The sequence below is a fragment of the Anser cygnoides genome, chromosome 1 (assembly GCF_040182565.1).
Source record: "Anser cygnoides isolate HZ-2024a breed goose chromosome 1, Taihu_goose_T2T_genome, whole genome shotgun sequence".
In the NCBI taxonomy this organism is placed as follows: Eukaryota; Metazoa; Chordata; class Aves; order Anseriformes; family Anatidae; genus Anser; species Anser cygnoides.
In genome coordinates, this window is record NC_089873.1 from 75563183 (window position 1) to 75586257 (window position 23075).

General features: G+C 40.1%; 1 protein-coding gene across 7 annotated transcripts in view; it reads left to right on the forward strand.

The window, feature by feature from the left end:
* The window catches only part of LOC136791228 (EF-hand calcium-binding domain-containing protein 6-like), a 45805-nt gene extending 24394 nt beyond the window's left edge, over window positions 1–21411 (forward strand). For 4 of the 7 annotated variants that reach the window (XR_010832762.1, XR_010832759.1, XM_067000381.1 and 1 more), the window contains 6 exons: window positions 5572–5784; window positions 8806–10222; window positions 10792–11022; window positions 12879–13054; window positions 13904–16688; window positions 19142–21411. Coding sequence is in view for 2 of the 7 variants with exons in the window: in XM_067000381.1 (XP_066856482.1) it covers window positions 5572–5656 (85 nt within the window). In the remaining 5 variants the exon portion in view is untranslated. The remainder of the gene's footprint in view (window positions 1–5571; window positions 5785–8805; window positions 10223–10791; window positions 11023–12878; window positions 13055–13903; window positions 16689–19141) is intronic. The other 3 variants (XR_010832757.1, XR_010832763.1, XR_010832764.1) reach the window with 3 other exon arrangements.
* Window positions 21412–23075: the final 1664 nt, after the last annotated feature.

Here is a 23075-nt window from a genome sequence, read left to right on the forward strand (position 1 = left end):
TTCCTGTTGAGTTTCTCTGCAGTCGGTCTCATGCCGCAGAGTGCTTTCTTCTCTAGCTGAGTACATTTTGTTTCCAGCTAGTTACATCATACCTACTTGCCTGCAAAACTGCAGGCTCACTTATTCATGCTTGTTGCTCTTCCTGCCAGAGAGGATCCTGTTTCTCTTTGGACCAGTACCCACGAGAGGGTTATAACCAGGAGAGTATAGCAAATGCGCATCTCTTCTTGAAGCCTGGCACTGTGATAAGTGTGCCTCCAGGTCCCAGGACTAGTATCCACTATTTACTAATGAAAAGCATTGAGTCTGTTGTTGCTGTCTCCATCTGTGTTGGGCAAGTTGCTGCTGGAGAGTCTACAGAGCTAAGCCACTTGCTCTCACATCACATAGCTCTCAGCAGTAGCGATGCTGCAACCCCTACCTGGAAAATGCAAATGAAGCAGCTTCCTCATGCTCTTGGAAACTATTCCTAAACCAAAAGAGGGGACAGCATTGATGCAGCTTACCAGCTCCACAAACAGAGGGTGACTGTGCTGTGACTCTCCAAAACTCTGATTTGCACCAAGTGCAACTCTACAGTGTATCTGTTGTAACTATATAGTTCCGGAGCTACTATAACTATATTGTTCCAAAAACAAACAAACAAACAAACCAAAAAAGACCATGCAACAGAGGAGTGGCATCCTCTCCTCAGTCTTTCCATACTCGTGCTTCCTAAATTCATCAGTGTTATTAAGCCAACCCTTGTGCACTGTGTTCAGGCATGGGAAGATGAATTTCAATTGCAGCTATGATCTTCCTGTGCAATTGTACCAGGAATATGTGAAGACCTGCTGTACGGATGTGGTGCTTTTCCCTGTTTTGGGGGTGGGAGTTTTACAGGTTTGTTCATTAGTCTTCATCTACTGAACCTCTGGCCCTCGTGCTCTGGGCCAGTTACTTGGGCAGACAGCTGACTCAGCAGTCGTGACCTGCTGCACCAGAGATGACCAGGCCTGCTGATCACATGCCTACCCTCAGTCAGAAGCTCCACAAACTTTGTCCTCACATAGAACAGCCGTTCTCCAGGGAAATACCCCTTCTGGGATATGTGCATGTTAGTATCTTTTCCAGTATTACATGTGCTTCAGGCTGACAAATATCAAATCTTTCCTTGTGCCTTGATACAACCCCAAGTTACTAATAATACATAGTGAAACTGGATCAGAAATTTCCCTTCGTTGCTTCTGCTCTTCTTTGCACTGCCCGCCCCTTGACTACGATGTGCCATCCCTCATTGTGCTGGGATTACTTGTTTGAGATCTCTTCCTATTGACAATGCTCACCAACGCTGTACCTCCCTTTCCTTCTCTGGAGTAATGAACAAAAAGGTCTAACAAAAATACCTACAGGATACAACCAAAACTGCTAAGAAAGTTTATTTCTTGAAGCAAAAGCCCAGATAATCTACTCTGCCCCTCTCAGAACAGCATCTTTTGGAATTTAGATTCCGTTCCTGCTACCCAGCTTGCCCCTAGTTGTGCTTCTGCCCCTATTTAAGGCTAGAAAGCAAAATTTTTAAATGGCAAAATTTTCCTTGGGATGAAAGCCTCTCCTTTGCTTTATATTTACTTGAAGAGGAGGAAAAGGAGAAAGGAGTGATAATGGTTTTGAGAACATAGTATTAGACCATCAGATGTAGTACAGATGGGCTAGACACTGCTGAGAAGAAAGAAGAGCAGGGAGTCCTCCCTATGGCTCCTGCTTCTCAATCCAGTTCTACCTAGGCTTAATATTTCATATTTATTTAATACAGCTGTTATTTTAATTACATGTAGAGGGCTGTGGCATTTTTGTAGACAAGACGAAGTTTGAAAAAGAGTACTCTTTGACTCATTGTGTTAAATCATTTTGTCAAATCATCATATGCCATTACAAATGCCAAACACTACAGAGTGTTTTATCCTGCAAATGTGACCTCAAAACTTGAGTATGTGGGTTGCAAACAGTTGGTCAAAACGAAAATGTTACCTTACAAAATGACCCTTACTGGAGTATTCATCTTTTATTTGTAATTACACTTATTATTGCAAGCTCTTGTTGCCCACCACCTATGAAATCCTCAGCAGGCGTAAATCAGCACTCAGGTTAATGGAGCTAAACTGATCATTGCCAGATGAGGATATAGCTCCACTTACAAACCAGTGGTAAAACACAGGCCTCTCTGTAATACTGGAACTTTTTAATCAGAATCTAAGAGCTAGAACCGGCTGGCTAGTGGCAATATATTACTGGTTGTTTGAACATAAGAACAAAATGCATTTCCATCCCAAACCACACTCAGGCAACTAACTCTGCTGCTTCCACATGTCTTTAGGGAAGAGCAATTTATGGAAAACTACCTGAAGATACTTGTTGTTAGGGTAAAGGATGGTCCCACGGGTAAGCACAGAAACTTCTACAACTATGTAAACTGTCAAAAGGATGATTACTCCTGGCAAAGGTCATTCTCACAAAGAGGAAAATGTATCCTTTTTCAGGGAAAGATACAAGAGGCTTCTTGTGCAAGCAGTTTCCCAAGACCTTTGCTGTCTGAACCTCCCCAGAAGGGAGAGAGGTCAGACTTGTGACAAGGCCAGAGAAACTGTAATTTATCTGGATGTTCTGATCTACTTTATAATTAAAAAAAAAAAAAATTAATAGAAAATTCTTCCAGAAACAGGAAGGAGCTGCAGGAATGGAGCTTCGCTGAGCAGGTGTGGGTGGTGGAGCCTTCTTTTATTACTAATCAGCATAGTTGTGCCATTTATAGAAAAGGACATGAGACTGTGCAGAGAACTTTCTAAAGAAGAAAAATGCAGCCCTACTTTGAACAGCAAGTGATCTACATAGAGCAGCCCATGAGCAAAGCCTTGCAATAATGCCTCATCTCTCTTGGCGAAAGCAGGAGGTGAAAGTGGATTTACATGATCCTTTGAAGGCTCTTACGAACAGTATTAGGAGAGACAGGAAAGTCTGTGAAGAGCTGAGAGATGCTAGAGAGGTCTCACGCCTGCTCAGAGCCTTCCTGGTACGTGGATGCTGAGCAGGACGGTCAGGTAGTCTGGAGGTCAGAGCCTACAGCAGCAGCTGGCATGGTGTGGGGCAGGTAACTCTCCAAGACCTACAGCGATTTGAGAAGCTACAGAGCAGGAGCAAGGTACAGAGCCCTCTCCCCTGAATTCTGAAATGAGATAAATAAAGAGCTTGATGGGATGAGTGGAGTACATTGCAGTGAATAGCAGAAAATCAGCTAAAAGAAAACTATCCCTTTTTCTAGCCCAAAAAAATTCTTTTATAAATTGTCTGTAAGCACCACTAGGACATAAACTGCATAGCTCTGAATCAAATTCATTCTGTTACTTCCTTTCAGTCATGAGGTTAAATTGAGACAGAACAAAGCTAAGAAACATACCCACGCTGTGTGTATTTAAAAATCCAGATGCCCAGACCAGACTCCGAAATTTTAGGCCCCAGCTCGACTACTTCAGCTGAAGGTGATAATTTTAGCTGCAGATGATACAGTCGCAGGTATACAATGAAAGTACTAACTGAAGGTAGTAGATGAATGAAAGGCAATAACTGAATGTAAATGGTTTTCTAGTTTTCAATCTGTGCTTTACAAGAAGAACAAGTTATTTTTTTATTAGCTTTCTAACCATTTTAAGATCAAAGAGTGTTAGGTCTTATGAAATAAGCAAAAAGCTCTTGAAATTAAATAAATTAGGAAAGCTTGCACTTTCCAACTATGCTTCTTTAAAAGGTTGCAGGGCAGTAATGCTTTCTTTAAGTCTTTGGCTTCATAAGAATAATTAAAAGCAGAGGTGACGTGGTTTCTAGTCTTAGACTGGCAGGCAGGCAGAAGGTATGCCTGGTACTGGACCATGCCTGGCAATCTTCATTTCCTGACAACAGCAAGGACCTGGCTCCATGTCTACATGAATAATTCCACTTCTTGTGTTTCTTCTCTTGGTAATGCAGCTGTAATACCTATCCTGCAGAAATGTTTTATGTAAAGCATGGTTAATACTGAAAAGTGTTATTTGCATCTGAAAATAGGGGAGTCAGAGGACTCAGAGGCAGGCTTCTTGCAGTTCTGTAAGAAACATATTTTCTTTTCCATTCAGTTATAATGATCATGTGAGACGTGACAAGGAAACAGGAGCTCAGGACAAAAAGCCATCTGTTTCTTTTTTGATATTTCATATTGCATGGAGCAGGAAGATGGCAAAGCTTATATGCTTAAACATGGAGGTATAAAATATAGTAGTAACATTTAACATGCTGTAAAGAAACATCTTTGAATCAAAACCAGATTATTTTCTTGTTGTTTCTATCTCTTACCATAGCTATAGTAAAGATGGCTACTACTTCTGTTTGTGAAAACTTTACTTTCAAGATATTTTACATATTTAGTTTAGACGGTGCCAGTGGGTGGAAAGTTGGCTTCCGTTCCTGAAAATAAGTAGTTGCTTTTTCGAAGTTCTGGTACTGCTTTTTAATTACTATTATTGTGCCATTCCTGGGGCTAATTTTATAAGTAAAACTTGATTCCATTTTAAAAAACTGAGCTTGCTAGAGATAGAATGCAAATGCTATATAGGCTTCACTGATATTTAATTTTATGAAATGTATCTTTTTGCACGCACAGTGAATCCTTTGGTATTCTCAGGTATGACTGTACCAAAGCACAGCAGTTCTTTACTCTGCAGTTTATTCCAAACAACTGTATTTTGTAGCTTTTATCTCTGCTTGCCACATGACCTCCTACTGCATTTACTCAAAGTGTGGATTTTAACCCTGCAGAATGCATAATGGGAGTTTAGTTAGGAGGAAGCTTTGGTGGTAGATTTTAACAGTAACACACTGGTGTTAAATTGAAAGCAATACACAGAAAAAAGGATTGGTGCACACCTCGTGCAAGCATTAACACACATGTCCCCAATCCCTTCTCTGCTCTACCTTTACACTTTCTCTACCTTTGCAATATTCAACGGCAATATTTAGCTGCTGTATTCCTACTGTGGATGACCAGATTTGAAAGTGCCACAGTGAATATACCTGGGACTTAGAAATGAAGGGAAATAATTGCCCTCTCTTTCATTTCAGGACTGAAGTGCCTTTTAAATCAAAGAGATTTCCACTGTGTGCTAAAGACTATTCAGATGAGAAGAATGTATTTGGGATATTTGGACTACTTAGCGTTTAATTCCCTTTTTCTGCATTAACAGAATAGCCCTCTTTGTAAGATCACCCAATTTTTTAGACCTTTGTAAATGTGTAGGTCAGTCTTGTAATTCTGTGCTTTTGTTGGCCTGTCACCAGTTGGATCACGTTTATAGAGAGTCTATTTTTCCCCTTAGCTATGTACATAGCCCCTTTTCTCTTTTGTGGTATAAGCCAGAATTCCTGGAAGCAGGTTTTACTGCCTGCGGGATCTCCAAGGCCACCTTCTCCGTGGACTTTTCCCTCTTCGGCTGGCTGAATGCCACACCATGATTTATAATTTATTCAGTGGATCCATTACTGATTCTGTGTGTATGTTTTGTCTAGACTGAGGAAGGGCAAAAAGTCATTCTGCCTAAATCTTCTTCGGAGCTGTCAAAGAGAGGCAAATTCTCACAGATACCAGAAGTAGCAACTGCTTGCTTAAACAGCATTACACAAGAGTTTAAAGATATTGACTCTTCAAAAGATAACACGATATCAAAACAGGAGTTCTAGGATATTTGTAACCGACATTTTCAGCATCTGACTGAAGAACAAGTAAGAAAATTCTTTATTTTTTATTGTTAGTTTAAGTGTACAACAGGTAAATTGACTATGGTTATAGGCACATGTTTGCATGTTGTTCTGAACAGGCAAGAACTTGTTTAACATGTTGGAATAAATGAAAATGTTTTAAGACTCTCACTCCATGAACATTTGTTGCTACATTTGTGGGATATCATTTTTTTCCGTATCTCTGAGTATAGTTGTGAACTATAATAACCACAGGCTTTCTAAAGCAAAGTCACGGAGATGCTATTGCTAATAACGTTGTGAATTTAAACTGCAGTAGCTCTCTTTCCTTAGCTCTTCATCTGTGTATTCACTATTTTAAAAGTTTCTTTTTCAATTTTGAGTTAATTCACTTCTAGGGTCAATGGGGGTGAGGGGCAGGGAGGCGCATTGTCAGCATGGAATAGAAAGTACTTTCATGGGGATCTAATGCAAATTCCATTTTCTCAGTAGCTATTTTGTCCTGCCCTCACTGGACAATGAAAGGGGCAAGCATTTGATGTTTCCCGGCCACCTCTCAGTTACTTTTCTGGATTAAAGATTCCCCCAGATTAGCGCTAGCAGAGTTTATGTAACCTTGAATTTAGCTTGAGTGATGAAAGTCATGACATGAATCTGTCTCTACGAAGCACCTGGTTAGACCCATGTTAATCTCAGTGGAATCTGAGGTTCCCATCTTTGCTAAGATTATGTTTCTGCTGAATTTAAAGTAAAAAGAGACAATTTTTTATCTTTGCTAATGATGTTTCACTGTGATTTTTCCCAGTCAAAAACTAGGTGAATAATCAAACCAGAGGTAACCTTGATTAGAAAGTTTCATATTTTACTTAACAGCACTCCAACCTTCATGCCTGTGACTGCATCAATATTATTTTGGAAACTGAAAGACAAGACACAGAACTCTTATGCTTGTCTAGATGCTAGAAAATTATTTTGGTACTTTGCTCATTGCACATATATCCTCTGATTTTTTGGCCCAGTATTTCCCACCAGCACTTTCGACTACTAATTGCAGACAGGAGTGGGGTCTGCTTGTAATTACAGTAGAGAGTCTGACATGTTATTGGGCACTGCTATGCATATGTATAATAGCAAATGAAAGCACTAAAAAAATCAAAGTATTTTCTGTTTCCCCCTTGAAAATTTCAGAACAAATGGCCTGTATTCTCTATTCCTGGTCATCATATTGCTGGTGAGGTACCAAGAGCAACTGCCAGGTGTTCTCAAACCTGGAGCGTCCACACCAGATGAAAGCAGAAGTGAAAATTCGGTGATGCTGTTTCCTTATCCCTGTGAACCCTGTGAATCCCTGTGAGTGGAATATCCAGGGTCTTTTCATGGCCAACATTTGGATGTAGGACTATCACAGTATCATAGATTTCTAGGTTGGAAGAGACCTCAAGATCATCGAGTCCAACCTCCAACCTAACACTAAGTACTCCACTAAACCATATCGCTAAGCTCTACATCTAAACGTCTTTTAAAGACCTCCAGGGATGGTGACTCCACCACCTCCCTGGGCAGCCTGTTCCAATGCTTAATAACCCTTTCGGTAAAGAAGTACTTCCTAACATCCAACCTAAAACTCCCCTGTCGCAACTTTCGCCCATTCCCCCCTCATCCTGTCACCAGGAACGTGGGAGAACAGACCAATCCCCACCTCTCTACAGCCTCCTTTAAGGTACCTATAGAGAGCGATGAGGTCTCCCCTGAGCCTCCTCTTCTCCAGGCTGAACAAGCCCAGCTCCCTCAGCCGCTCCTCGTAAGACATGTTCTCCAGACCCCCTCACCAGCTTCGTTGCCCTTCTCTGGACTCGCTTGAGCACATCCATGTCCTTCCTGTAGCGAGGGGCCCAAAACTGAACACAGTACTCCAGGTGCGGCCTCACCAGAGCCGAGTACAGGGGCGCAATCACTTCCCTAGACCTGCTGGCCACACTGCTTCTTATACAGGCCAGGATGCTGTTGGCTTTCTTGGCCACCTGAGCACACTGCTGGCTCACCTAGAAGGTGTTTTGAGCAAATTTGCTGATGACACTAAACTTGGAGGAGTTGTTGACTCTGTTACGGGTGGAAAGGCGTTGCAGAGAGATCTGGACCAATTGGAGAGCTGGGCGATCACCAACCACATGAAATTTAATGAGAGCAATTGCCAGGTCCTGCACCTGGGACAGGGCAACCCTCGCTATACATACAGACTGGGCGATGAGACGCTGGAGAGCAGCCCCTCAGAGAGGGATCTGGGGGTTGTGGTTGATAGCAAGCTGAATATGAGCCAGCAGTCTGCCCTGGCAGGCAGGAGGGCCAACCGTATCCTGGGGTGCATCAAGCACAGCATTGCTAGTCGGTCGAGGGAAGTTATTGTCCCGCTCTACTCTGCACTGGTGCGGCCTCACCTCGAGTACTGTGTGCACTTCTGGGCACCACAGTACAAAAAGGACATGAAACTGTTGGAGAGTGTCCAGAGGAGGGCTACAAAGGTGGTGAAGGGCCTAGAGGGGAAGATATACGAGGAGCGACTGAGGTCACTTGGCCTGTTCAGCCTGGAAAAGAGGAGGCTGAGGGGAGACCTCATCACGGTCTACAGCTTCCTCACAAAGGGGGAGTAGAGGGGCAGGCGCCGATCTATTCTCTTTCGTGACCAGCGATGTGACCATTGTCTTTAGTGACCAGCGATAGGACCCGTGGGAATGGCGTCAAGCTGTGACAGAGGAAGTTCAGGCTGGACATCAGGAAGAGGTTCTTCACTGAGAGGGTTGTCGTGCACTGGAACAGGCTCCCCAGTCACTGGACCAAGCCTGTTGGAGTTTAAGAAGCTTTTGGAGTGTGCACTTAGTCACATGGTCTGAATTTTTGGGTAGACCTGTGTGCTGCCAGGAGTTAGACTCTATGATCCTTGTGGGTCCCTTCCAACTCAGGATATTCTATGATTCTATGATTCTAAGGCAGGAGGGCACACATACTCCTAACTGAGTTGTGAAAAATCTCTTGTTTTTTCCTTTTTAGAAGCAGGAAGACACGCATCTCCAGCTGAAAAGTTGTCCAGACTAGATTCTGTCTACTTTACACTCAAGAAGAACCAAAAGGACACAGGAGTTATTTTATACTTAAAAGAACCTCAGAGAAGTAAAGAAAAAAAATCCTGATAGAAACAGTCATGCATAATAGTAACGAGAAGCAGGCCTGAGGAGCCTCATTTATGTAAGCAGCAGCCTCTGCGCGAGTGAGACTCAAGCCCTGTATCTCCAGATATTTTGATTTTGACAGGTCTCTCAAAGATATGCCTATGTATATCTATATGAAGATGCTCCAGGAGAGCCTTCCAATCTGGGTACAGGATTTGCCACTGCTAAACCAAACCCCTGCCGTTCAAGCTGTTGTCGCTGCTCAGAGTTGTTACAAAAGTGTTACTAATAGTCATAGTCTGGATGACTTCACAAAAAATGTTGTCCTTTATCCTTTTCTGAATGATGGCCACTTACTGTTTGCTATTAGCAAGACTTGTTTGGAATCCATATCAAGTAATGGATGAAGACTTTCTTCCTGAAATTTGGCTTCTTAGTCTTCTGAATTTCTGATAGTGTGGCCTTTCTCATAAAAGGTGTAAACAAATGGCAAACAAGCTGTTGATTAATATCTTCCTGAGTAACAGCCCCCTTTTTATTACAGGCACTTTCCTCCTCTGCTTGAACTACCTTGACTTGCTTGAACTATTTGCAGTCCTCAAAATGGCTACATTTTGTTGTCTGTTGAAAGTTTCTAACTATAGGTAACCCAGCTTATTGGGGTATTGTTCTATTTACTTGAAGTTTGTAATACACTTTGAGATCCTCACATGAAGTGTGAAGTGTAATCACAAGTGCAAAATAGAATTGTTTATAATTCATAATGTGGTAGCAGCCAGGCCAATGGGGGAAAGTTGAAAGGAAATTCAAAATGTATCCTTTGCCCTTTGAAGTTTGACTGTGACTTGGCACATGCATCAAAGACGTGACTAGTTTCCTTTAGGGTTTAAGTCTCTGCCGAAAAAGATCAAATCAAAAGCAATCTGAGGTTCCCAAATAGATTTATATTAAAAATCAAAAATGAAGCCCCCAGAAAAAGGATACTGATGACTCTTGAAACACTTTCAAAATGAGTGCAGCTCATTTAAGGGCAGACTGTTATAATCCCTGCTTTGATTAGCAGCTTTTATCATGAGTAGTCCCATTAAATTCAGCACAGCTACTTATGGAATAAAGAGCTGTTCAGTGGAAAACAGCCCAACCTCATCCTTACAGTGCCATACATCACGCAGAGAGCAGGATACCTGCCCTGCCTTGTGCCAAGCAGCCATCAGACCTCCACGGATCCCTTCAGGCAGCAGAAACAAGGGCATCAGCAGCTGCCCCCAGGACTTTCACAGGCTGTCAGTAGTGTAGAGGTATGGTTCCTGGCAGTATCTCATAACTTTATGTTAATCGAAAGGCTGTAAAGATTTTCTGCTGTGTTCTTTCATGCTGATTCATTTTTTGCCCTTGGGGTGAAATAATTTGGTGATGCAAGTACAATAACTGAGGAACATTAATGGCTTACTGAGGTGGCTGTGGAACTTAGGTGTACCCAATAGCATGAAAAATTCTCCTTAATGGTACTTAGCCAGGATACACGTGCACAGTGTATTTGATTTACATCTCATGATAAAATGTTATTCTTCTATACAGCACCTCAATCACTGTGTCTAATCACAGGGTTTAGTAGTATAATCAGCACACTAAGGGCTGAATTCAATTAAAAAATATCCAGCAGAAGTCCCTTTTTCATTGTTTTCCCAGTTTTGTGCAGGCTTCTGCAGAGAAGCTATGATTTTTTTTAATAAGATGAACCCTAGGATTCCTTCTATTCTAAGTCATCTTCTTCCTTTTTTTTCAATACATTTTGTCACATTGTTAGTACCTTAGGGGATGCTGTTGTAAAACTAGCATTTGCAAAAGTCATCTTTTGCTTCTTCAGTAGTTCGAAAATCTTTGGAACACAGTGGATGTTGATGCTGGTGGACGTCTGAAATATCAGGACTTTTTGAGAAAGTTCAGCTCAGAACTCGTAACGATGCCATCAAGCACTCCCAGCGTTACTAGTCTTGCAACTTCTACCAAGCTAGTTACCCGTGCCATGCAGGAACCACAAGTGTCTTCTCAGCCTGAGCGTCCCAACACATTATATTCTCTAGTAGGGCAAAAGAGTGTAAGTGTGGTTATTTTATTAATTTTCTCTTTTTTTTTTCTCTGTGCATAGGCTAAAAATAATATCTGTGGGACTCAGTGAAGGTATTTCTATTGATTGCCCATGAAATCAGGCATGAAAATCTGTTAATAAGCAAATGAATTTATTTGTAAAATATTTGCTTTACAATGACAAAAATTGAGCTAAATTGTAACTCCACTGAAGTCAACTCATATATATTGATTTATACCAGTAATATTCCCTGCTGTTACCTTAGGCACATCCATCAGAGCTGTATGGCAAATAAAATTTCTATTCTTAAGCACAATCACATTTCTGTGAACAAAGTCAACAAAGGCTCAATAGCTGAAAAAGCAACATAAAAAATGTAGATGGTCATCTGAGAAGGCTAGGCAGGATTGGAAGTTACAGTTTTCTACTTAGTATTTACATTCTGCCTGTCTTGTTCTGCTTTTTGGTGGATGCCAAATTACAGCAGTTACAGCTGTTAATGGCTGCTAGTCTTACTGGTAGACTTATCATAAGACCAGCAACTTAATCATAAGACCTCAAAGAGAGATAAGAGAAGTGGATTAGGAAGGCAGTAGTTTTGCTTTGGCATCCCTATCTATGCTTAATGTCAATAATGCACTTTGGTCCCCCTCAGCTGCCATTCTGGCCTCTTATGCTAGTGACAGGACTGACAGAAAGGTTGGAAATAAATACTGGTAGAAATATTCAATATCCCCCTTTGTGGATCTACACGCACCTATTCCATGTTCTTTGGTTATAATCAAGCCTACAGAAGAAAAATAAAATATTTAGAATTATTCAGTGCCTGGAACATGCTTGGATTTTCTAACTGGTTCTGCATGGAGAAGTTTAGCTACTGAAAAAGAAATAACAGATTGAGTAAATTAAAGATGCAAACAACTTGTCACGGCTGGCAAATCTAAACACTGGCCCATTGCTAGCTCAATTATTGCAATAACTGTAGGTTCTTTCTTGAAAAGCCCAGGCAATTAGCTGCATGAGTCCTTCATGCTTTGATCCAGTTCTCAGAGAAAGCACTGGAAAATTTCTCCTTGCTATCTGTGAATGCTAGATCGGATAGTATAAGAAAACAGGAAGGGAATGTAAGTCTCCCAGAACTCACGGTGATTGGAAAGATCCCAGCCAGCCTGATGTTCATTCATCAGCATTCATCCCTGCAGCATTTGCTGCATGGAAATGTGCTTGAGTCCTCAGCAAGTCTGCACCAGTGAGACCCCTGAGGGAGCACTGGGAAGTCTCACTAAATATGAGATTATTTGTTGGACCTAGAAGCATAACTACGGCTTGTGCAACCATAATAGAGAGGTAGGCTGGGGCTTTACTTCCAGCTCACCCACAGTACTCCTGAGGCAGCAATCAAAAAGACACCAAGCACTTCGATCCTCTCACATTATTCTTTCTGTGGCTCTGCACATGAGCACTGCAGAACTGACTCTTCTAGTAACAAATCAAAGCACTGTTACTGCATTATTCAGTGACTTTGCATTGATTTGTTTATTCTAAGGTGGTATTACATGTCTTTTTTAAACACAGGATCTGTTCTTTAATAAGAAACAGTTTGGAGAAACTATTAAAGATTTACAAGTAAAGTAAATAATAATAATAAAAAAAAAAAGTGGTCAAGGCCCATTAAATGAATAGTGTCATTCTGACACTAAGAATTTTCTAACTTGCTGACACAATTCAAATCAGACTTAAAAATGGTTTGGATGATACATTAGTTTCAAGTCTGGAAAGACAGAAACTGGATTTGTCATCTGGTGTTTTGTCTACACAATCAGTAAAACTTGGAAGAAAATATCACCATTATCTCTTGCTTTTAGACACCAGCATCCAGCTATCCTCAGACAGCAACGGCATGTTCTACACCTGTCCTTAATTGTGAAACAATAGAAAATAAGATAAGAAAGGATATCCAACGTTCCTGGAGAAGCATAATGAAACTGCAAAGAGAAGGATGTCGGCAAGCTAGGAGAAATCCCAGTGTCAGACTTCCTCGGTTTGTTACCATCTGAAAAGTGCTCTATTCATTCTCAGATGTGTTCTGTTTTCCTTCTGATGTCCTGGCCATTGGCCACTTTAATCAGACAGCATCCACTGTGTGATTGCTCCAGGTACCACCCTGCTACTGCAGAGCAGAACAGCTTACTGTACACTCGGGTGCAATAAGTTCATGTTCCTCTTCAGAATTATCTACTGTTTAGAAAAAGAGGACCTGGCTATTCTTGTTGATACTTTTGGTTTGCATACAAGCTGTCTCATCACCTTCCCAGTACACTACCCTTAGCATGCCTAGTGATAACTGAACAGCTTCACCAATCTTTTACTGTGATCTTCTATGTGCTTCTGGCTGCTCTGGTCTTGATGGGTGAATGCCTGCTGATTTCAAAGGATCTTGGATTTTACTCTTGGACAAGATGAGCTATGCTGCTCTTCTGTTGTGTTCTCTTCTACACAGAATTCTCAGTGTTTTTCTTAGGACATTTGCATGTGTGATAAGACAGTGTGCACCTGTGTAATTAGATATAAACTCCTCGGTATAAGAACATGTTAGCTTATCAGAACATTTATTACAGTTAGCACGAAGGCATACTTCTTGTGCATTTAAAACCAAAGTACCGTGATATTAGTACCCTGAAGCCCTGTTAAATGTGAACTGCCACCTCTATAAGTTTAGGCATGTGTATATACCTGCATCTAGCAATAGCTGCATAATACATTTATGGAGCAGTCACTGCAACTGAGCTTGTCAACATTATTCCTGTTAAAACTGGTGTACAGTACAATGATTGTCTATTTTTATGAATGACAAAATGAATATTCTTTCTGCATTTCTGTATTATTTCAGATATAGCAGAGATATTCCACTGGCGTTTAAGTAAAGAGGAAATTAACCAAATAACAACAAAATATGACTTCAAGAAGAATGGAAAATTTGCATACCGTGACTTCCTTCAGAGTTGTATCTTGTTAAAACCACAGAAAAGCTCACTGCTACAAAGGGTGATTATACAGAAGCCACAAAAACCAGTACAAACAAAGCATATAAAAATCAAAATTACATTTTTTTTTTCAATTTCTTCTGTAGTGACATAGTATTCTAGCATTCTCTTATGTAATCCTCTTATATTAATTGTTAGTATTCATTTGGTATCTCCTTCAGTTGGAAGATTTAACTCCTTGTGATCATGCTCCCTTGTACCCAAGTTGTATGGTAAATTGGTTAAATTTGCTAAAATGTGGATAATAATTACTAGTGGAAAACCTTTAAGAGCTTTTGCTGAACTAAATAAAAATCAAGTTAGAAATAAAATGCAGTGAATGTGTCTCAGGAGGGCCCAGTCTGGAGCTACTGACAGCAGGCTGTGCCCCTGCCCCATGCCCAGCCCTGTAAGACAAGTCCAGAGGAAGCTCTCACTTGCACTGCTGTTAATGGCCACTAAGAACATCTTGTAGCCAGGGCTGATCAGCCACATTGTGCCCTTGCAGCTTTCCCTGTCACACATAGGTATTCCCCAAGCTGCAATGAAAGACAGTTACCCACAGGCTGTTCCCCTCTGCCAGTAGTACCACTCTAAGGCAGAAAAGATTGGAAGAAATGTGGAATACTGGCTGTAGTGGCCCAGAAAGGAAGTCATCAGTAATAGTGTCGCAATCAAGTTATGTAGTAGGAACAGTGCCAAATTCCAAATCTGCTCATTCAGCGAGCCTGCTACATTTTTAGGCTGTTTCTTACTGTGCCTAATTAGTTTAGATATGGTTAGTAGCAGCATTTCATAGAGAAATTACATTACTGAATAGTTTTCAGATGTGGGACAAACAGATTGCTACCAAGGTATGCTACCAAAGTATCATTAGGAATTATCAAGAATTCACTACCAGTAGGGAGAGTAAGGTAAAACTAGTAAGTTTTGCATCAAAGAACCTCATTATCTTACATAAGGTTTCCTTTATATACAAATCTGATGCAGTAAAATTCCATCCCAGTATTCTGGAGTGGATAAAGCAGTCATTTTTAAGTCCGTATGTAGTTGTCTTGAATCATTTTTATTTTATTTATTCTGTTCAAAAAACATAATGAAGGTCTCAGCCCATGTTCTGAGAATCATTATATAATGTAATATTTAAAATGAAATTTCCTCATAGATTTTTCACCCCATTCCACCTAATAGCTATACAGATAAATATCAAAAGGAATAATAATAATAAAACAAATAAAACCTTTTTTATTTTATTTTTGTTGCAGGCAAAATTATTTCTCAAAAGCCTGAGAGAATCAATGTCCTAGGGATTCACAGAAACATCCAGGCTCTGAGCTATGAAAATAACCCAAGCTGCATTCACTGTAAAGAGCTCTTTCCCTCCCTTCAACCCACAAGGGTGCACAGTATTTTGGGTTGGAAATTGCGTTATTCATGTATCCACACATTCCTCAGCTACATGTTCTGAAGGAGGAATACACCAAGAGCACAGAACAATGGTGCAGCTGACCACCAGGCCTCTTACAACAATAGGTACAGCATGGTGCCCGTGTCCACAAAGCAGTTGTAAAAAGTCCACTGTGCATTTCCTTCACAATGAGACATTTGTCAGAAGACTAGCTCATGTGCAACTGGCACAAATGTGGCATAATTGGCTTACCCTACTAAAATAATAATACCAACAGAGCATTGGGGAGAAGTTGAGCAGGACCTGTAGGAAAATAAAAGGGTAATAGATCACATCCAGATCCTGAAGGTGGCTTGAGGCTTGCTGACTTTTCTCAAAGTACCTTACTCATGGTAATGCTGGAGTATTAACGCTTTGTACAAATGGAATGAATTCACCATAATGAGTAATTCTGTAGTTCACATGTGTTCAGGGTACAACGACATAAGGAGCTTAGCCAGGCTAAAACAACAAAAGACACTATTTCCCAAGTAAAATTAACACTATCTTCCAGCTGTTGAACTATAGAGGTGTTAAAAAACTGATTGCAAGGTATTTTAGGTACTGAGGAAAATGTATATGGGGGGTTGTTTTTCTTAAATACCATACTGCTCCCATAGTTGGATTATGAATTCAGTCATTCTAAAGCCAAACCCCCCCCCCAAAAAAAAAAAAAACTGAAAAATGAACACTGCAGGCAATTAAAAATTACTGAAAAAGGGAGTTGAAACAAGGACAAGCACAATACATGTACAAACACTGAGATCTGAGAAGTAACACTGACTTCAGAGTCAGTTTCAAATAATAAAAAGTTAGGGCATTGACAGTGATTAAGTAAATATTCCATCTGCACTTTCCAAGAATATTAAAATGCTGTAGGTTAAAATTATCTTGTGTAAACAGTATCTTACAATAATATGTAAACAACTATGTGACAACCAGTTGCCGATTAAGTCAGTATTACTTTCCAGTACCTTTTCATTCTGCATTATAGTTGTTCCCAGTTGTGTCCATGATGTCAGTAAATGATTGTATTTCTCATCCAACTTTGTTAGATGAGTCCTGGACCACAAACCATGTCATTCCACAGTGCAATTCTGAGAATTCAGCCCCAGATATTGCACTGCTGGAGACCAATGAAGTGAACTTTTAAATCTTATGATGAAAGTCGTACTGGACTGTTAAATATTGCAGATTTCAGACAAGTAAGTTGCATTTAGTAGGTAATAGTCAAAAAATTACAGTAGTTTAATCTGAGCTTCCTGACTGAAATTTTTCTGAAGAACAGTCCTGAACTAGGATATATAAACTCATCCTAGCTTCTCCGTGACCTTAGCTCTGACCTTTGCTCATGATAATCATTCTCCACATGATTATACTTTCTGGAGGTCTGGGATCTTGTTGGGATCTTGTTGGGATCCTGCTATAACAGCATAGATAAAACAGAGAAAATCTTAGTCCCTATACAACCTTTAAATACATAGTTTCTACAAATGCACGGGAAGGGAATTGAAGTGTTGGCTGCATTGAATGAGTTCCCTATGGTAGGTCTCCCTGTAGTCACTGCTACAGCCGCAGGATCCTGTTGCCCTTCAACTGGTGTGTTCCCTTCTGAATGTGGAATGGGCCCAAGTACTCCCCATCTGAGAGTCCCTTGTACTGGTTTCTCTGTTTGCTTTTCTGTGTGCAGCATAATTTTGTACCAGGTGAGGGATCCATATCCTCTACAAATATTTTGGTACCTTGTATCCCCTCAAACAGCAAATATACACCTGTGTATTCTAGATATATTGAGTCTGGAGTCAGGAGTTGCTTCTTCATGTAGATCCACAGGGAGTTTAATTTTTGCTTAGCTTAATCTTTAAGCTTAATTTTTAATTAATTTAAAAATATTTGACATTGTTTTTACTAGGAATAATAATCACAATCTGTTCTAGAGGCATTCTGAATATTTGCTACTCAATTGCAAGAAAATAATACAGCGGGTCTCTAAACCCATTTAATGCTGCATGCTTTGGGACACCCCTTTCTATCACTACTGCTTTAAAGAACTGATAAACTGGTGGATGGGATGCTCAATCACAGTAGGCACATGCAAAAAGCAGTCATGGGGTGTGCTTCTGAAGCTCCCTTTTCCCTGGAGCTGCAGGAAGCCAGCTTGCTGCCTAGCATTGCTAAGAACCAGTCTAAAACCCTTTAGATTGTACCAGTAACAGAATGGCTCTTTTAAACCTTTACTTATCTAGTATTGTTGGGAACATGATATCTTCTGGCACTGCCACATAGCTGAAACCTAATCCCTGCTGCCCCTGCATGAAGGCTGGGGGACAAGAATTATCAGTGTGGCTGTATCATCTTTGTGCCTGAGGCTCCCTGGCTGTCATTGCAGCTTTCTGCCTTGCCTAGGTACTGCCTCAGCAGACAAAACTTAGGGGAGAAGGAGTGAAGGTCAGGCCCGTTACATTTGATTTTAATTTGTCATACTCCTCTAGGACACGTGATGATTATCTTTCCTAGTTAAAGCTATGTCAACAGCTTTCAAATCAAGCTTCCCTAACATGACCTAAGCTAAGCAAAAATAAATAAGAAATTGAATAAAATCTAACGCCTCATGGATTTAGATCAAAAACCCATCCCCAGTTCCAGAATACTACTGCAAAAGTGTTAATCGGCCATTTGACAAGATAGAAAGTGATCTGTGGAGGTATGGATCCCTTCATCTCCTAGGTAACTTAATTTACTGAAACGGGGAAATTAGCTCTCTACTAACTTCAGTAATGCTGCTGTTTATGGCTGTACTATTTGCACAGGGCCATTAGTGATTTCAGATGCTGAGTTGTTAGGGGGGAAAGATGTAGAATAATCTGAGTTTTCCAGAAAACTAATGATAACTGGCATGGACCACAAAGATTAATGATGTTACTGGTCAATTGCAGGGCTCAAATTCCCAAGTGCATCTGAAACCAGAAGGGATCCTCAGAAATCAGTCAATTATTTTCTTTCATGTTGGGGCATTATGAACATATAAACTGCTGAAGTACTGAAAAAGGCACTTTGTGAAATTTTTAGCATTAGGTGAACCAGATGCATCCTGTTCAAATTGTTCAGAAGGTATGCCTATAGGCCAAGCATTTGTCCTGTGAAAATTAAAAGCACTGAGTACAGCATGAGAATTATTACGTACTTTGGGATTTGCACAGTTTGAGTGACTGCATTACTCCTTCTGTTTGTCTGGATGTAAAGACTACAGATCATCCAAGAAGGATAGAAAGGAAGATACTCCATTTCTTCATCCCATCTCCTGATAGTACTGAAAGCCTTCTAAACATGCACTTCTTGTAAATCAGTTTCTACACACATTGGTGCTACCCATTTCCCAAATCTCCCCCTAAGGCAAGTGCTATTTGGGATAGTAGACAAAACCCCATGTGTATGCAGTTTTTCAGAAACACATTCTAGGGAGTCATTAGTGACATGGGAAGAACAGGAGATAATAAAGAGGATTTGATTTTCTAATATTCTCAGAAACTTAAGATAAAGTGAAGCTAAATCATAAAGTTATTTTTTAAAGAAATTTTAACAAGATTAACTAATGTTTTTACTTCATCATCATCCAAAGTGCTGGAATAAATTTTAAAGTTTTTTCTGTCTTTTGTAGGTTCTTCATGAGTACAAAATCAACCTAAGTGAAGAGGAGTTATTTAGTGTTTTGGAATATTATGATAAAGCTCTCTCTTCAAAAATATCTTATGAAGATTTTCTCCGGGCATTCTTACAGTAGGATTTGGTCAAGCACAAGAAACTGTAGATACAGATAGTGAAGGATTTATAATTTCAAATTTCAAACTAATAAATTAAGTATAGTTGTTTGGGTTTTTTTTTGTTTGTTTGTTTTTGTACCTATTCATTAGAAAGCTCAAAATACTTTAAAATTCTGACAGAGTGATCCTGTGTTGTGGATTAAATCTACATAGTGAGGGAATTAATTCTGCATAATCCATTTATCAAAAAAAGAAAGAGGCAACAATTAACATTGTCAAAATAATACTTCCTAAAGACATCTCCAAAAGTGACTCATTTAAGAAAATTCTTTATTTTTAATTTTACACATTTTTATTAATGACATACTCTAATTTCAGTAAAAAGGTTTACAAGGCATCCTATTCAATTTCCTCAATTGTTATTTTCCAAACATATTACTTTTAATACATTAGCCTTCATTATTCAGAAAGTCATCCCATTTTTCAGTGCATCTTTTCCCTTTACTTACAGTGACGTATTTGTATTGTCAATATGGAATGGCTATGAAATCTGAGATGATGCCAGCGGTGTGACAACACCACACCTTTCTGTTTTAAAAACTGTTCTTCTACATCCTTCAGCAGTTTAGGAAGGAAGCTACTTTACCAATGAGCACTGGCTTCTTAACAGCAGACAGATTCCCAGTGTTAGCCATGAGGTTAATTTTTTTAAGGATTATATATATATAAAAATTAAATAGTAAACTGCAAGTAAGCCCTCTGGTTAGATTTCCCAGTTCTATAAAGTTCTGTTTGTGTATCTTGTCAGATACTTAGATCTTGGGAAGGAAATTGAAAGATAATTGTTTTGTCTGTGGAACTTCTGTGATAATTAAAGGATGTATGATCATCTGAGCTTGCTTACTGGGATTATATCAACAACTAAATGCTTACCTGCTCTGAAGAATTGTTAGATAAATATGTCACTGTGGGGTTCCTGAATTAGTTTTCACTGGTACACCGAAGAGTTCTGTCCTCATCACCTGTACGTATTTTGTATCTTTCCTAAGTAACATGTAAAAATAAGTTTAAAAAATAATAATAATAATAATACAAAAGAGAGCAAGTCGTGCGTGTGATACACACATGAATATATAGAAGGAAGTCTTTGGAATGAGAGTAGAGAGAGGAACATAATCCTGATTATCTTATTTCTAGTGAATATGTGAACCATTGCCACGAATCTGAAAGATTCCCAGTGTAGACCAATTTAATGCTTCTTTTTCTGTGGAAATGTTTCATCATATTTGGAGCTTTTCAGGAGATTTGAAGAAAATTTTGTTTAAAAAGCACTTGGGGATGTTTCAAATTGGACCTGGAGATGTGGAGTGTAGATGTTCTATATAGTTTCTCATATAGATTCTAGGATTTCTGTAATTTCTACTTTACTATAAAATAAATACATTTGGAATTGGATGTATTTGAAATAGTAACAAAAAGAACATTTGCTTTTTCAAAAATATTTTTCCATCAATTTTTCCAAAATTGATGGCTATCTGTAAATCTCTGAAATTGATGCGTAGATACTGGATTAGCAGAGGGGACTGTGACTAGTTATTTAAGGATGTTCTCCCAATACAAAAATTCCTACTTCCATTACTAGAAAACAGTGCATTTTAAGAATACAAACACCTGTGTCAGCAAGTGACTGAAAGGGGCTGGTCTTGGTGCAGTTGCTGGAACCAGTAGGCACCTGTAGCATGAGTTAGGTATTCGTACTGGGCATCTCTGGAAGGTCCTGTGTTGGCATCAGCCAGCTGTATAGGGAAGTCCCCAGTGTTCAAGGGCATCTCAGGCCGCAGCAGGTAATCATGTTTCAGCAACTGTGCTGAACCCAAAAGGGGTTCAGCTTAGCACCACTGAAGAACCAGTTAGTCTATTTTTTTTAAATTTTATTCTTGTACCTTCTGAGAATCTGCAAACTGCTCTCTTCCTTAATGGCAACTTCTTCCCCTGACCCTTATCAGGTGCAACATGCCTGATTTAATTTCTGTTATTATTTCATACAGTTTATGCACAGAATTAATTATTCATACTCATCAAAGAATTAATTGCTATTTGGAACACCTAAAATTGTAACACAAATACTACAATAATTATTTTTAAATAGTGGGTTTCACTGAACAGATCTAACCACTGTGAAAAAAATAAATAAATGATTATTGAGTGGTTGTGTTTGTGTGTGTGTGTGGTTTTTGGTGTTTTGTTTTTTTTTTTTTTTTTTTTAAATACTCCCATGAAGCCAGGGATAGAAGAATGGGGGCTTGCTTAATCGCATTAATGATTTCTAAATAAAACAATCGTACTTATTAAAGCCAGGAATGGAAGAATGGGGGCTTGCTTAATCGCATTAAAATAGTTTTTGCTGAGTGTCTTTGCTTACTACTGTGCAAATTAACCGAAACAAGGAGTCTCGGGGCCCCTCACAGAGGATGTTTCCTGACAAAAATGGGGAACCTGTCTCAAAAACCAGCTGAGACCGACCTTGTGGTTTGGACAGGAGCCAAGGAGCAGCTGAGTCTGTACAAAGGCAGGGGGTCAACTAGTGGTGATGAAGAAGAGTTATCAACCTTCATCCCCACAACCCCCCCGACGACCACCACCAGAAGGCACTGCGCAAGTGCAGACAGAAGGAGTTTATGGAAATGACTTCTTGGAGCTAATTTTAATACAAAGCGGGGATAGGTTATGCATATGTATAGGCATATTGGGAAACTTCATGCATATGTAACTCTTTACTGCATGTAACCAAAGCAAGTTGCCACGTTAGGGCGCACATGACTTTGGGAGCTATCCTGCATACACCCGGCACCGAAATAAACCACACACCTACTTTATAACTCATTTGCTTTGAGTTGTAGAGTTCTTCCACGAATCACCCACACCTCCTGTTTGATAATTGGGTCCAATTTTGTACCAAATATAATAAGGCATCCATCCCCACACTGCTTTCTGGTATGGAGCAGCATTGCAAAAGGATGCAGGCGTTGTGTCCCTTGCTCCACCATCTTCAAGATACCTGCCATCTTCAGGAGACATGCAGTGGCAAGGGCCATCCCTGGCTTTCTTGACTCATCGTGCCAGAGGATTTTTCATTAGTTCCACTGGCAGGAGTACCAAACCCAACAACTCCAAGGGGATTTAAGAACAATCTTTTCGCTGTACAAACAAATCAAATCATGCTGGTTTTTTTAGTGAGTTCCTAAAGGCAGGGATGGCACTTGCCAACTGTTTATCCAGCCTCAAAAAAGAAAAAGAAAAAAAAAAATCAACTGCCAGTGTTTCGAAATAACCAAGGTAATTTTTCTTATTAAAATCACGAACTGCTGGGTGGATCAACTTTGTAATGGAAGAGAGCTTTTTTTGCAGCCATTCCGCACAAAAATGGTCAGCCATCCAGCAGCGGCAGGCTGGCAGACATCCCATTTGTTTCCACTAAGAGGTAGATAATGTCAGTGGAATTGAGCATAATCCCTCAATAACGGTCTCCCGCTGCTACACATAATCACCAAGACGGTTATGAAAATAAAAACATCAATGCAAAGAGAGGAAATGTCATTGCTGAGCAGAGGACACCAATCCCTGCTTTCTGCCGCCCCAGGAGCAGCCACATGGGGTAGGGGATAGCAGGCAGGGGGACAGCAGCCTGACTGCCTTCCTCTCGCAAGGTGTGGAGCAGCATCTGATCCTTGGGAAGGGCTGAAGCACAGAAGATGAGGATCCCCGGGGGTAGTTCGGCTGATCACCATAACCTGCTCGCCCCTACCAGCCTCTCTGCCCCACCTCAGAGCT